General features: G+C 29.2%; 2 protein-coding genes across 2 annotated transcripts in view; both read right to left on the bottom strand.

The window, feature by feature from the left end:
* Positions 1 to 473: 473 nt before the first annotated feature.
* The window catches only part of LOC145242851 (protocadherin Fat 4-like), a 74180-nt gene continuing 58790 nt past the window's right edge, over positions 474 to 15863 (bottom strand). Inside the window, exon 10 of the mRNA XM_080105967.1 lies at positions 474 to 1016. Coding sequence (XP_079962093.1) covers positions 598 to 1016 — 419 coding nt within the window. The 3' untranslated portion in view covers positions 474 to 597. The remainder of the gene's footprint in view (positions 1017 to 15863) is intronic.
* The window catches only part of LOC145242505 (protocadherin beta-18-like), a 16938-nt gene continuing 4901 nt past the window's right edge, over positions 3827 to 15863 (bottom strand). The window contains exons 3-5 of the mRNA XM_080105565.1: positions 15271 to 15418; positions 8768 to 9743; positions 3827 to 4418 (exon numbers count right to left, since the gene is read on the bottom strand). Of these exons, the coding sequence (XP_079961691.1) occupies positions 9334 to 9743; positions 15271 to 15418 (558 nt within the window). The 3' untranslated portion in view covers positions 3827 to 4418; positions 8768 to 9333. The remainder of the gene's footprint in view (positions 4419 to 8767; positions 9744 to 15270; positions 15419 to 15863) is intronic.

Raw genomic sequence — 15863 nt, 5'->3', positions numbered from 1 at the left:
AAAGGCAAGTGCACTTTTTTCACTGGCATATATGTTAGTATATTTCATTTTTCATTTTCTATTTTCTTATACAAATATTAATAAGCTAAAGAAAAGAAATTACATTAAAAAGTAAAATTGAAATCTTATTTCATGTGTGAACTAAGATTTTGAAATAGCCTTTTATTGTACTGCAAATCGATTTATTTAATTTCTACTGAATTTTAAATGAAAAATGAAGTAGGTCATAAATTAATGTAAAAATTATCTGATAAACATTTTGAAAATAAAAAATAAATAAAAATTAAACTTTGTATAAAAATGGGTTTGAATTAAAACAGTCAAGAATCTTAAAGAGAATGATGAATAAAATGGAAAATTTCCATATGTAAAATGTAATATTTTTTCCTCAGTTATGACAACTATTTTCAAGAAATATATTTAATTAATTTTAAATTCTTTTTGATTATGTAAATTTTAATCCGCCATATAATTGTTTACAATCCTAACTTTATGTCTGTTCCCAATTTTATCTTTAGTTTATATCTGTTGAATTGAATCTGATTTGTTTCCTAATATAGATAGATTTTGATAATGAATGGTTATCAGAAATAATTTTCATGTTTTAACTGATGGTATAGACGTTTTGGAAATTTCAGAGTTTGTTAAGCTTTGTGTCTCGCCTGTAGAATCAAAAAAATTTTCTGCCTCCTCTTGTTCTCCCTGATTAGGATCAGCTTCCTTTTGTGTTTGTTCTTGTTCTTCACGCTGTAGGGTTTCACATGTTTCAGTAGCTGATTCTACATTGTGTGGCTGTATCAAGGTCTCAGCAGTGAGTCTATCAACAGAATTATGCTTCAAGCTACCCCACTGCCTATAATCAGAGTTAGGGTCAGCATCTGCCTTATACATCCGTCTTGGAAGAGTCCTTGTATCCCCAGGAGACATGAATGTTTGTAATGAAGGTTTCATATCTGTGTATTCCTCGTGAATATTCTCTGCTGAATGTGGTTCATAATAATCTGATGCTTCAGATGCTGAAATGAATAAATAGAATGACAGGTTTGAGAAAAAGTGTCATCATTAATATTTTCGATTAATTGTCAAGCAATTTGTCTGTATTTTTGGAGGCTTTTTATTGTAACATTAAACAATCTGTATAATGGGTTATATATATTACAACTTTGTGAGACAACTATATTTTTACTTATTCGTATTATTCTTTTCTGATATGATAAAATATTGAATGTGTCAGACGAGATTGATCTGAATGTTGATTGAATGAGTCAAGTGACTTGAGGAAAAAAGGCTGATTTTAAGCGAGTAAATACATCAAGAGATGATATTCACAATCAAATAATATGAGTAACACTTCAGGAAACATCCCTAATCATGCTAGGTGTGTATAAAATGAAGTGAGCAAGCCAGAACATAAAAGGATAAAAGCAGAATCTAGTCTGACAACATCTGATAATTTCGTCCTCACCCCTCTTTACTAGTCTTAAATGAAGATATTTGATTGCAACATTTTTAAAGAGATAAACATGCAAAACCAGCTAATATAGACGTTTTTTATGATGCTGTTTTTTTTTTGTTTTGTTTTTTTTTTTCTTTTTTTTTTTTTTGATAATTTGTGGATATAAATATTTAATGAATTAAATAAGAATTTTGGAGTACCTGATACATTTTGACAGTGGTTTGCATATCTTTCAGCATAAGGATCTTCGTCTGGATGTGAAGAGGGCTTCATGTCAGGATGACATGCGGGACCCATACAGTTTCTATCTTCATGTCTCTTACCGCCACTTGCACCTCTGATTTCCTTTTAACAAAAAAAAAATCAATATGAGGTAGACTTTAAAATACATCAAATAAACATGCAAAAATAGACTTCCACACTGACAGTAATATGAAATGTATAATATTTTTATTTAATAGAGAAAAAAGTGGTCCTACCTCATAGATAACCTCAGTAGCCGTCTGCACTTTAATTCCAAGGGACGAACTTCTTCGTCCATCATTTGAGACATCTGCACGATGTTGTGGCCTCCTGCCTCTTCCCGGTAGAGTTCTACAAAGCACATCTTGTTCTGCTCGCACAGCAACAGACACACCAGACCAATAAGTAGTCTGGTAAGACGGATGCATTGCATGTGCCTGTTCGGGATAATATTTGCTGGAAGAGTCAGCCAATGGATGTGCTTGTGCAACACTTCTGGTATCAATGCAACGAAGGATGCAGATGGAAATTGCAGCAGTAATTGGTATAGCAACGGTGACTGCAACCAACACAATGACAATGAGTAAATACTGGTGGATCTTGATATCAGTGTGCGTATAGGCAGCATTTAAGATATCTGCGGTATTGTTACTAACTGTCAATGTCAAAAAGACTGATGTCTTTGCAGATAAAACTGGACTACCACTATCCTTGACCATAAACTGCAGGTGATAGGAGCCAGCATCTTGATGGCCAAGTAAGCGAGTGAAAGACAACAATCCAGTATAATGATTGATGGCAAACAACTGTTTATCGTTGCCTGCAGTTATTTCATATTTGAGAAATGCATTCTCTTGACTGTCACTGTCGGCAGCCTTGAGAAGAGTGATGTTCTTTGTATGATGTGGATGATATTTGACATCGAGGTTGAAAGGATTCACACTGGGAAAGGTAAAATATGGAGCATTATCATTTTTATCTTCAATCTGCACAATGACATTGACGCTATTATCAAGTGGAGGGTTTCCATTATCTTTCACTAAAACGTTGAATTTATAAATGTCTTTGAACTCATGGTCAAGAGACATGATTGTTGAAATCAAGCCATCACTGGTTATCTTGAAAGGTAGGAAGTCTTCATTTTTCGTAAGCAAAGAATATGTGAGTCTACTGCCAGCTCCCAGATCAGGATCAGTGGCATTGATAGAACCAACTGACGTCTTTGGACTTTCATTCTCAAACACAGAGAATTTAAATGTATCTTTTGTAAATTGTGGTCTTACATCATTGACATCTTTGACTTTGATGGAGAACTTGCTATCACTGTGTTGTGGAGGAGATCCTTCATCTTTGCAGCTGATTGTAACATCATGGTGCTCTTGCATTTCTCTGTCAACTTTGTGTTTCAATGTCACTTTGTATTCTTTGGATCTTAGTTTTTGTAAACGAAATTTATCATGGTGCAACTCACAGTTAACCTGTCCATTTTGTCCAGCATCAGGGTCAGTCACTTTAACATAAGCAATAAAACTGCCAATTTCAACATCTTCAAGTATAGTAGCTGTGTTATCAGTTGCTTCAGACATGAAAGTCACAAATATATTTGGAGGTCTATTTTTAGTGTTAACTACATTTACAAGAACACCTGCAAAACTACTTAATGGTGAAATACCTCCATCAACTGCTGTTACAAATAATTTATAAGTTGATTTTGGATTTGGAGGTAAATTTTGTTTCAAATATATTTTTCCATTTTTTTCATCCAACTGAAAATAATTTCTGATTTCTTCTGACATTTGAGTTCTGAAATGATAAGTCACTTGTCCATTAATTCCAGCATCCAAATCATTTGCAGATACCATAATAATTGGTACATTACCATAGTCTTTGTTTTTGATAGAAACATTGTAGATATTTTGAGTGAATATTGGTGCATTATCATTCCAATCTTCAATTTTTATTTGAATATTAAGAACACTTTGTTTAGAAGGTGTTCCTTTATCTTTAGCAATCACTTGTATCATATAGGAATCTTTATTTTCTCTGTCCAATTTGTTTTCTACTAAAATACTTAATTCTGGTGGACCAAATGGTATCTTTTTAATTAACAGTGTAAATGGTTCATTCTTTTTCTTTTTTAATTCATAAGTAATTTGTGAATTTAACATTCCAACATCTTTGTCAAAGGCATTAGGAACTGGCTTTTTAAAACCTTCTCTTACAGCCTCAGAGATTTTCATGTTAATTTGTTTTTGTGGAAATTCTGGTTTATTATCATTGACATCATTTATAATTATCTTAATTTTTATAATCTTCATAAAGGTTTTTCCTTGTCGTACAGCCACATCCACCATTTGGAAACATTCTGTATTGTAGGTACAAAGAGATTCAGCATCCAATGTTTGGGCAGTAAAAAGTTTCCCTTTTTTCTCAGAAACATGGAACAAATGGGAAGTTCCAGATTTTCCCTGTCGTAATTGATTGAATGTAATCAATCGACGATTTTCCAAAGTGACATCTTCCATAATGTGTGAATCAGCAGCAATATCTCCCAGGTAAGTACTCGGACTTTTACCCTCATCTACTCTGTAGGTAAGGTCGACACTTTTGCATAGTTGTAAGACAGACAATAGTTGGTATCCCAATATCCAGAGAGTTACGTTAATAATCTTTAAGCACATTGTTGTAATAGGAAATCTTTTGTTGTCTTTCAATCAAGCTGAAATTAAAAACAATAAATGTATAAGAATATGAAAATGTACAGTATTTTTAACTTTTAACATATTGGTTTGTCGTATGAGGTTTTATACTGAAGCATGATATTAATTATTCTCTTTGTTTTTCATTACATTAGAAGCATCATTTGAAGAAAATTATGAAGGTAGGATAATATTTTTCAAGAAAGTATTTAGAATATTTACTAATAGTACTGATAAGCCATGTCAGTTTTTATAATAAAAATTAATTCATTATTTACGATTATTCTCGAATTAATTCACCTTGAATTTTCTGAATAACTAGAATCTGTCAACATTTGAATAGACATGAGAACTTTTAGAATTCATATGAATTTATTTATTTTTCCTAATTAAGTATGAATATTACAAAGATTAAACTCTTTAATGAGAAGCAGATATATTTAAAAAGGCTTTTTTTATTGAATAAACTTACATGTAGAAACAAAAAGAATTATAGTTTGGAAATAGTTATTTTTGTTTGTTTGTTTGTTTTTTTGAGGGGGTAGTATTCTGAATGAAGAGGACACATGTAGTATTAAATTTATTTTTGTTCCCTAATTTGATATCAGATAAGAAAATTAATATCACAGTGATTAAATGTTATTATTATAATATTAATATATTGAATACTAATTTGTGTAAACTGGATCAAAATAAATTTTGTGATGTATATAATAAAGTAAACTTGATTTTACTCTTGGCAATTATAGATTTTAAACCAAAGCATTTATATGCTAATCCTTTCCACTAATCAATTATGCATATTTTAAAAAATATGAGTGCTTTTTTCTTTTTCAAAAATTTATATTTATTCTGGAATAGTTGATTCTCTAAATCACTGATGTGGACCCCGGTTGGGACTATGAAAAGACAACTTGGAACACGGTATAAGGTCAAAGATGTATTAACAAAAAAGAACAAGATACAGAGAAAAGTGGTGATGTAAGCTAGGCTTACTTGTCAGTCAGATATCAGTAGAGTATCTAATATCCATCAGAGTACTTGATTGTTGATTAATATAGGATTTGGAAGAGTCCATCAATGGGTAGTTATGATATCATAACGATTGCACATTCCACAAAGAAGGTGGCAGAGATTTTCACTCTCCTACGATTATCTACTCTCACGTCATTCACATTCACCAATGATAATATAGTTATATTTGCTTTCATGCCTACATACTACAATAGGTTTTAAATGTGAATAAGAAGTTTCCCTTGATTTCAATTTCATCTTTTAAATCATTCTACCTGTATATGAGGAATAAAGAAATATCAAATAGGAAGTCAAATACATGGACCTCATTCATAGTCAGCAAGACCTTTTTGATTATTTTATTTATTCTATAACATTTTTTTCTTGTATTCTTCATGGAAAACAAAGAATATTCATATTTATTTAGATTTAGACACAAAATTCTGCAAATTGTTCTTTCTGTTATTCCATGTATATTTTTCACATTTTAGAATAGAGCAAAATATACCAATTAATACAGATTTTCAACATGGCGCCTTTTGTTGGCAGCTTTCACATACATAAATTATTACAAATTTATAATTTTCAACCCCTCATACTGCACATAGCTGCTTTTTCAACAATAAAAACATATATTCCTTTTTACTAGAAGTCAACGATTATATATTTTCTTATTAACCCATAAATCACTTGTTGCTGCAATGCATTGAAACCTTTGTTAGAGTCTGCCCCTCTTTTAACATTACCATGTACTTTCATCGATTCATTTTTGTTGTGTTTTAAAAGAGATTTTAAAAACAAAATAATTTAATTAAAATTATAATTGTTCACTAAAGAAAATTCAAACAAGAAGTGAGTTTCATAAAAAATAAATTTATTGCAAAACAAACAGTTTAATTTATAGTAAAAGTTTACTTAGTATATTTTATAAAATTGCGAAATATCTAATAACATATTAAATATATCACTCTCATATTGTTGTTGTTTTTATTTATCAAATATTACATGATTAATTTAATGAGAAGATGAGTTATTTCTGTAAGAAAAAAGCATATAAAAAAACCTACCTTGTGTCTAACTCTGCCCTTGTATGGAGGCAAGTAAATATGGACTATTTATAAAAAATCACAAATAAAATGAGGGAAACTGAAACAATTTCTTAAAATCCTATTTATATTGAATATTTAAAGAATAGAAATAAAAAATAAAAGTACTTTTACAGAATTTGAACTGAACTTTTTTTTAACCCTGACTAAAGTTTTAAATTTAGTTTGGCAAAAATCGATTAGGTTCAGTTCAAATTCTATAAAAGCACCAAAATAAAATAAAAGACGACTAAAACAATTTTTTTTTAAATCCTATTTAAAAAGAAATTTTTTTTTTTTTTTTTTTTTTTTTCTTTGGTAAAGAATTATAGTTTATATTGTACTTTTTTTATTTTATTTTTTTTTTTGTTTGAACTTGCGATTGTCCCCAATTTTCAATCTCTTTTAAGGGAATAAAAACAAATTGATTAAAGCACACGGTAATGTAAGAGGAAGGGTTGTTTTCTTTATTGCATTTTTGAGGGGAGAGGGGGGAGAATTTCTACACTCATGAAGGATTGTTCGTTTGATCTTGACCAAAATAGCAATTGCCTCAGTGTAGAAGGATTTGTTAAAGACAAATCCTTCTACAAAGATTGCAAACATAACAAATAAAACTAAAATAAAACGAACACAAAATAGTAAAATTAGAATTTCTGTTCTCACAAAAGGTGATTGGAACACAAGAACAATTGCCTCAGAATTTCTCTTTACTGACCATGGAAAGGATTACTTTTACCATGTTTTTTTTATACAGTGGATTTTATTATTAAGAATAGTATTAGAAGGGGATCTTACGCCATTTCTGCGATGAGGACTGGGACTGATATTTGTGTATTTGTGCTACTTGAAAACCAACCTCATTTCATTGTAAGTAATTCAAGTGATTGATATAGGATTTAGTCTCTATTTAAAATTATACAAAACATATAGTAATATAAGTAAATCTATATTGTTTGGTTTAAAATAATACTTATTTAACAAATCCTATTTTAATCACCTAAATTATTTACAGTGAAATGGGTTCTTTGATCAGTTTTTTATTATTATTGATATTCTAACATTTCTTTTTATTAAATAAAATCACTATTTTATATTATCTCCGCTCAACATCAAAACATGAATAAATCCTATTTTAGTCAACTAAATTACATTGAAATTAACTTTATTTACTATTATAAATTAGCTCTATTTTAGTCAACTAAATTACATTGAAATTAACTTTATTTACTATTATAAATTAGCTCTATTTTAGTCAACTAAATTACATTGATTTCATTTTTTTTTTTTTTTTTTTTTTTTTTTTTTTTGCAAAATTAATATCCTAATACTTATTTATTTTTTTTAAATTAGATTATTATTTTATATTTACTTCCAGCAATGCCAGGACAGTAGTCTTGCTGGTCATGAAAAAAAAAAAAAAAAAAAAATGACAATATTAAAAAAAAATATTTATCTTTTAAAGAACCACAATTTTATAAAGTGGTAATATATAGACAAATATTCTATATTTAGTTGTATTTTACTCAAAAACAATGCTAAATATACTAATATAATGGTTATTTTTAAGGCTTCATACTTAAATAGATTAAATAAATTAGTTAATGATTTATGTAGAATATTCAAATTACCTATGCCGATAATTAAATATTGTATATGATAAAATATCTCATCACAAAAATAAATTGCCAACATTCTTACATATTTTACATACCTTTCAATAATTTACTAACATTTAGAAACCATTATAAATAAAGAGCTCAGTTCATAAAATAAATACAAGAAAATACATTAAAAATCAATAAATTAAAACAATGGTACATTAAAAGCAATAAATGTCATATTTATATAAATATTTTTTAATATATTAAAGATTGGTTTTACATATGCATAAAATATAATTTCTGTCTAGATATTGTATAAATATAGATATTTTTTAATATACAAATATTAAAAAAAATGGAAGTAATACTGTATTTAGCTTCTGGCTTAAATGTAAAATAAAGAACCAATATTTTCATATGAATTTATATAAAAAATATAAACTGTCAAAAGAACATTAATGATTAAATGAGTTGGGCATTTTGTGTGTGCCTTAAAAGTGTGTATTCGTTACATAAAGTGATTGAGATTTGTAAACTGTTAATCCAGAAAGGCAACAGAAGAAATATTGTTCTTAGTTTTGTTCAATGGTTTCAATGCAAAACAAATTAGGTTTAAAAAAATGTTAGACAATCGATTGAAATAAAATGAAAGAATTGAAAACTAACCTGAAATGTTTTATTAATAAAGCTGATGCATGATAAGACACTGTATTCCTTGGTGTATCACTCTGCTGCTGCTGCTGCTATTGTCTTTTTTTGACACACACGCACATACACACATACATGTATGTATATGTCAGTGTCAAAATCAGTGTGGATGTTTTATGTGCGAATGTGGGAGAGGGTGCATATGTTGAAGTGAAAGAAAGAAATCCAGAATAGTCCTATTAAGCCTACCCTATGCATCATGGCGGCTGGAGTCACTGATTCTGACAAAGCACGAAAAATTACAATGAAAAGAAAGGCAAGTAATTCTCATTATTTACCAAAAATAATTAATTACAAATATAATTTTAAAAAATATTTTACCCAGACTTCATTCTGAATTTTGAATGATATAGCATTGTATTAAAACATACCTAAATCTTATGGAGTCTATAAATTTTATAATAGATTGTTTTTAAAATGATTTTTCAGTTATTTGTTTACTTAAATTATTCTATTTAAAGATGAACAATTAACAATTGTGTTAATCATAAATTTATTTAAAATTTTAGTTTTGTTTTTTATATTTATGTGTGATGGGAATGGTTAGATTTTGGTGATTCTGGTAAAGAACCATGTTCAAGATTTTGTGAATAAGAAATGTTTTGTGTCTCTTCTATTGCTTCTTGTTCTTCTTTCTCTGTTGGTTCTTCTATTACTGTTTGTTCTTGTTGAGGTTCACACGTAACATTGTCTGTCTCTGCATTGTTCAGCTGTAACTGCGTGTCAGAAGTGTATTTATCCACTGCAGTCTTCTTCAGGCTACCCCACTGCCTATAGTCAGAGTTCGGGTCAGTATCTGCTTTATACATCCGTCTTGGAAGAGTCCTTGTATCTCCAGGAGACATGAATGTTTGTAATGAAGGTTTCATATCTGTGTATTCCTCATGAATATTCTCTGCTGAATGTGGTTCATAATAATCAGAATTATTTGAGACTGAAATGAAGAAAAAAAGAAAAATTGTAAAAATGGAACAAATTTATATGTTTTAAAGTAAATCTTCATAGACATATATGAAACTGAATTTCAATCAAATGTTAATCTTTGTGAAAAAATCTTTTAGCCTATATAATATATAAGAAAGTAAAAATATCATTTTACATAGTTTAAGGATGTAGTGAATGTCATCGCTTTGAAAAGTTCTTTCAATGATCTCACTTTTGTTTTATTATTTTCTGCTATGTATTGTGGTGAGAATGTTTCCTTTTTATTCATTTTTTGCATTGTTTCATATCATAAAATTCCAAAACATTCTTGTTAATGTTTTCATTTATTCTATAAAATGGATTACAATTTCAATATTTGCCCAAGAAAATTTACTTTTTCTTTTGAATTTCAATCAGTTTCTTTCTTTTTTTTATATTTCAATACAGTTTTTATTTTTTGGGTCATTCTTTAATCTCTTTTTCATAAGTCTAGTCATTTGTCATTTTAACTTACTGTTGAATTTTTTATTTTAAAGTTTTAATTTCTCAAGTTCTTTGATGATTTTATAATCAAGTTTTTTTTTTCCTTTTTGCTAATTCTCACTTAAGATTTCAAGAATTCACCCATCTTTGTGTGTCTTTGAAGCATCTAATCATACAACAGTTCCTCACTTTTAATGTAATCATTTGTATCATTGTTGTACTCTGCTAGATCTTTTAAGTTGCACTTATTGGGCAGTAGAGAGTTCGTTTCTTCACATTCACAAGTGGTATGGTCAGTTTTGTAGTCGTATTCCTGATCTCAGGCAGTTGAATGTTTTCCACTGGTACCCCAGTGCTTTTGAACCAGGAGGCAGGACTTTAGAAGGGGAGATACCCATGTTAATAGGAAGGAGAGGAGCCTTCTTTAGCCATCTGATCCATAACTGCAGTCTGGTCTTTTCCAAGAATATTCTTAGGGATTCGACATGATTAAGGAAGTATTTTCTTGGCTTCAGTCATTGAATTATTGGTTCACATCCATGAAGGAGATAGCATTCATCACTTGTAGTCTTTATGATTGCAACTTGGTTGGTAACGTCCTGTTTCACAGCAAAGAGATGCAAGTTGGCTTCAAGCACACTGATCAAACGACAGGTGTTGTTTAAAAAAAAAAGGTTTCAATTTGAAAACATAATTATTAAATCCAACTACAATCCTATCATTTTTACAAATTGCACTCTGATTTCTTATAAGAAATTCAATTTTTATGAATCTTTACTATCTCCTGTCAAACTGGATGGAGGTTCTATGTAATTCACAATTGTTGCCCATACTGAGAATTGAACCTTCAACCTTCAGGGGAATATCACTTTTACAATTGATTTTTTTCCAAGTACTCTAACGACTGCATCATGAGTGCTTGTGAACAGTTATAATACGAATTTTAGAAGCCGTAAACCCAATTTACTTCTAATTGTAAATATCACTGTTTATTACTAATCGTTATTATTATACATTACTGAATGGTGGTAGTAAAAGATAAAATAAAAGGTAATTACAACTTCTCTTCCAACTTTCGGATTTTGTAATTTATTTTATTTTGGTAGATTGATAGTTGCTATTTTTTCTGATGAGTTATGGGCAAAATAGGTTCATTGATTGATATAATAATTAAGTGTATGATTTTGAGCAAAGAAACAGTTGCTGTCAAGAATTGTAAATGTCAACATAATTAAAGGAATAAATTGTAAGATGGTCAACTTCATGAAATTTGGAATATAGACTCTTGTTATATATATATATATACTAGCATGGGTGCCCGGCGTTGCCCGGGTGTTTGGAGGTGTATGCTGAGCAAAAAAAAAGGGGGTAATTTTTTAAACTTTGACCCCTATTATGACCCCTGAAAATTTATTGTTTTGGACTCAAATCAAGTTATTAAGTTAGATCCATGTCCACGGAAGCTATATCTAAAATTTAAAGTGTGTAGACCCAAAATTGTCGGAGAAGTTTGGTAGAGTTCTCAAAGCTCAAATCGTTTAACTTTGACCCCTTAATCGCCAAATTTCTGGCTAAAAACCGATCACATAGATTTTTCCAAATCTCAGTACCCTGTATATCAAATTTCGAGTCTGTAGACTAAAAATTGACAGAGTTATTTCGTAGGGAAATGTACACAGACACACACACACACACACACTTTCACTTTTATAGATATATAGATTTAAAATTTGAGTCTGACAGAATGACAAAATTATATTGCAAACCGATATATTAAACAAACGAACTTCAAAGAGACAAATGAACACATAAGTAAAAACAATTTGTATTAGAAAACATTTATTATTCCACGTCTTTTTTTTACAGACCTGACGACTGAGGTTCGCTCTTAATAAAAATTGTTTTTTATAGTCTTAATTTTGACTTCCTTTTTCATAAAAAACTAAAAAAAAAATCAAGAAAGAAAAGAAATTTAATTTTATTTTTTCATTAATTTCTTTCTGTGCAAAGCAATTCTTTCAAACTTACTGTTTCCAAAATGTTTTTATTTTATTCCCCTCCCCCTTCATTCATTTTCCTCCGCATCCTGGCAAGATTACTGTACACATAGATTCGAAAAAATAGTCAAAAACAAATATATAAATAAATGTCATCAAAGGCAAGATAAGTTACTTTTCTACCTAACTGGATATCTTTTTTGTGTTTTTATTCAATGTAATATATTTATTCAGCTCGAAAAACATACAGTGTTTACCGATGTGTTGGAAAATTCAAGATGGCGTCTCACACCCTCTTTAACACCGTAAGTTTGGGAAAAGGTGTTATAAATAAAAAACTATACAAAATACTATTAAAAACCCGCCGAATATATGTCAACCTATGTCACGGTAACATATATTGAGCGAGTTTTTAACAGTATTTTAACAGGGCACATCGTAAAAACTGACCCATTAATTTTCCTGAAGTAAAAACTATATCGTTTTTAAACTTTTAAAACTGTACATTATAAAAAGAAAACTGTTCGAGTGATTTTTTTTTTTTTTTTTTACATGGGTGTCACCACTTATCAAGGCCCAGAGGCCACTCAAGGATAAGGGTTAATAGGTATACATTAGTCATTGTGATTTTAGCATAGTAAACAGTGGGAATTTTGTAACTTGGATTACTTGAAAAAGAAAACTGTTCGAATGATTGAAAATGAAAACAAAATAACAATGTAAATATATTGATAAGAAAAAAACAAAAACAAACGAAGTTTCCGTTTCAGGAACCCGAGTTTAATTTTATGTCGTAATCATTCAACTCGTTAGCGGTTTTATTCAGCGATTAGGGATAACCATACGACATATCTAATTACCAAAGCGATTTTTTTTTAATTTTTTTTTTTTTTATTAAAACTAAACCTGTTTAGTTTTAATGAACCAATTTTTTTAAAGCCAACACTTTAGTTATTTTGAGAGCGTGCAACTGCACCCGAAAGGTTGATTAGGAAACTCCAAATCCTTTTATGACTCGGAAAAAAAAGGGCTTTTTTATCGGCTTAAATGATAAACTAATGTTAAATATTAGTATTTGCCATCGATTCTGAAATAAAATGAAATCCTGACATTGTGATCATTTTTGCAGGTGTTATGTGCCAAATATTGAAATAAGAATGTTTAAATTCAATTATTGTAATTTAAGTCTTTAAGTTTAAAGTCGATTTTATTTATAAAATATCTTTTTAGAAATCAATCTCAAAAACAATCTGAACAATAAATCTCTTTTGTTATGGCTAAGTTTTTGTCAAGGGTAGAAATTATAATAGACAAGTATTCATCCATGATGACATTTTACCGATTTCCTGGTTTACAGGTATTCTTGCTAAATTTCTTCGAAAGAATTGACATAAACAATACTTCAACTAAATACGTATATTTCATGCAATAATGACTTTTATTTCTTCTGACTTTTCCTAAACTAAACATAAAACATCGGTTAGGGTTAGTTTAACATTCTGTAAAAGTACCTTCCGTTTTTTTTTGTTTGTTTTTTTTTTGTACTTCTGCAGAGAAGGTAAAAAACCGATAAAAACTGGATATATTTTTCGTGTTTTTATTCAATTTAACATGTTTATTCAGCTCGAAAAGAATACAGTGTTTACCGATGTGTTGGAAAATTCAAGATGGCGTCTCACACATTCTTTAACACCGTAAGTTTGGGAAAAGGTGTTATAAATAAAAAACTATACAAAATACTATTAAAAACCCGCCGAATATATGTCAACCTATGTCACGGTAACATATATTGAGCGAGTTTTTAACAGTATTTTAACCGGTTTTTTATTTATTACACCTTTTTCCAAACTTACCGTGTTAAAGAGAGAATCGGCCGCCATCTTGAATTTTCCAATACATCGGTAAACACTGTATGCTTTTCGAGCTGAATAAACATGTTAAATTGAATAAAAACACGAAAAATTTGCCTTTGATAACATTTATTTGTTATATATTTGTTTTTTGGCAACTTATTCGAATCTATGTGTACAGTAATACAAACCCGAAATGAATTTAAGACCACGAGTGAAATGAGAAAAAGAAGTCAGCGGGTTTGGTTGCCATAACAACGTGACGGTAGTGAACGTGTGTGTGCGTGTGTGCGCGTATTTCGTGTAGTTTAGTATTTTTTTGCGTAGTTTAGTATTTTTCGTGTAGTTTAGTATTTTGTGTGCGCGTATTTCGTGTAGTTTCGTATTTTTTTAATTTGTAAATAACAAGTTATTAAAAAATTAAACCCTTCCAAGATGGACAATAAATAAAGCCATAATATTTTATGGTAAAGGTAAGAGCGTAGAAACGATTGTTTTTTAGGAGATGTGATTATTGGATTAACCAATCAGAAATCGTCTGTGGCACACACACATCTCTGTTTTTATAGATATATATAGAAGATAGATATAGATATAGATATAGATAGATAGAAGATAGAAGATAGATTAAATGTTAAATAGATTTTGTAAATAGTACAGTTGAAATGATTAGAATATTTCCAATATGTAATAAGGTCGAGGTAATTAGTTATAGAGATTTAATATAATGTGATATGCAAATGAGCATAAGTCATTCGATATGGGGGTTGTTTGTAGAATAGTATATAAAGAAATTAGGCACAGATTCTTATGTCTCCTATAACAGAAACATCCTAAAATGGGTTCTAATGTTTCTCTACCAGGAGAGATCTACCCTCTTACCTCCTTTATATTTCGTTGATGATGGAGAGCTGTACACACAGACAGAAACACACGAACCCTATTACTTTATAAAAATATAGATATATATATATATTGTTGTTTACTTATTATTGTACATATTATCTATTATTTATAATTAACAGTTCTATTATAAAGAATAGATAATATATGCAGTAAGAAGTTTTATGACAGGAATTTGATGACATTAGATTTGAAGATGTTGTAGCTGGCAGGGAAGCAATCCAATGGTAATCCCATTGATGTTAGAAATACAAAATATCAAATCAATTATGTTGAAAGTGATATCCATATAATTTTAATTTACCTGATATGTTTTGGCAATGATTTGCATATCTTTCAGCATAAGGATCTTCTTGGTTTGGTTGAGAAGAGGGTTCCATGTCAGGTTGATACACAGGACCCATACAGTTTCTGTCTTCATGTCTCTTACCGCCAGTTGCACCTCGGATTTCCTTTCAATGTAGAGTAAAACGTGTGCATTCATGAGTAGAATATAATAATGATAAAATCCTTAATAAGTATTTTCCATTCAATATAAAAATGTCTGAAAATATTACTAATAAATCAATTTATTATCATTATTATTATTATTATTATTATTATTATTTATATCTTAAAAAATGCTCCACTTATGCATATAAAATAACAAATATACAAATAATAAAACCTGTAATTACTAATTTCCATTCTATATAAAAAGATATTAAAACATTTACAAATACGGACAGTCTATAACTCCAAGTTATTCATAAAAAACAACTTCCTTCAGAAGAATTGGAAAAAAAAAACTCATAAAATGAATTGATTATATCTCATTTGTTTATGAAAATAAAAGAGGAAGTGTAAACAAAGTTAAATTAATATACTAGTAATATGTTACTGCAATATATATTTTTA

Source organism: Euprymna scolopes, chromosome 21 (genome assembly GCF_053919585.1).
Source record: "Euprymna scolopes isolate OS-2025 chromosome 21, ASM5391958v1, whole genome shotgun sequence".
Classification (NCBI taxonomy): Eukaryota; Metazoa; Mollusca; class Cephalopoda; order Sepiida; family Sepiolidae; genus Euprymna; species Euprymna scolopes.
Note: the sequence above shows the minus strand (reverse complement) of the source record. Positions and strands in the feature narration are given on the sequence as shown.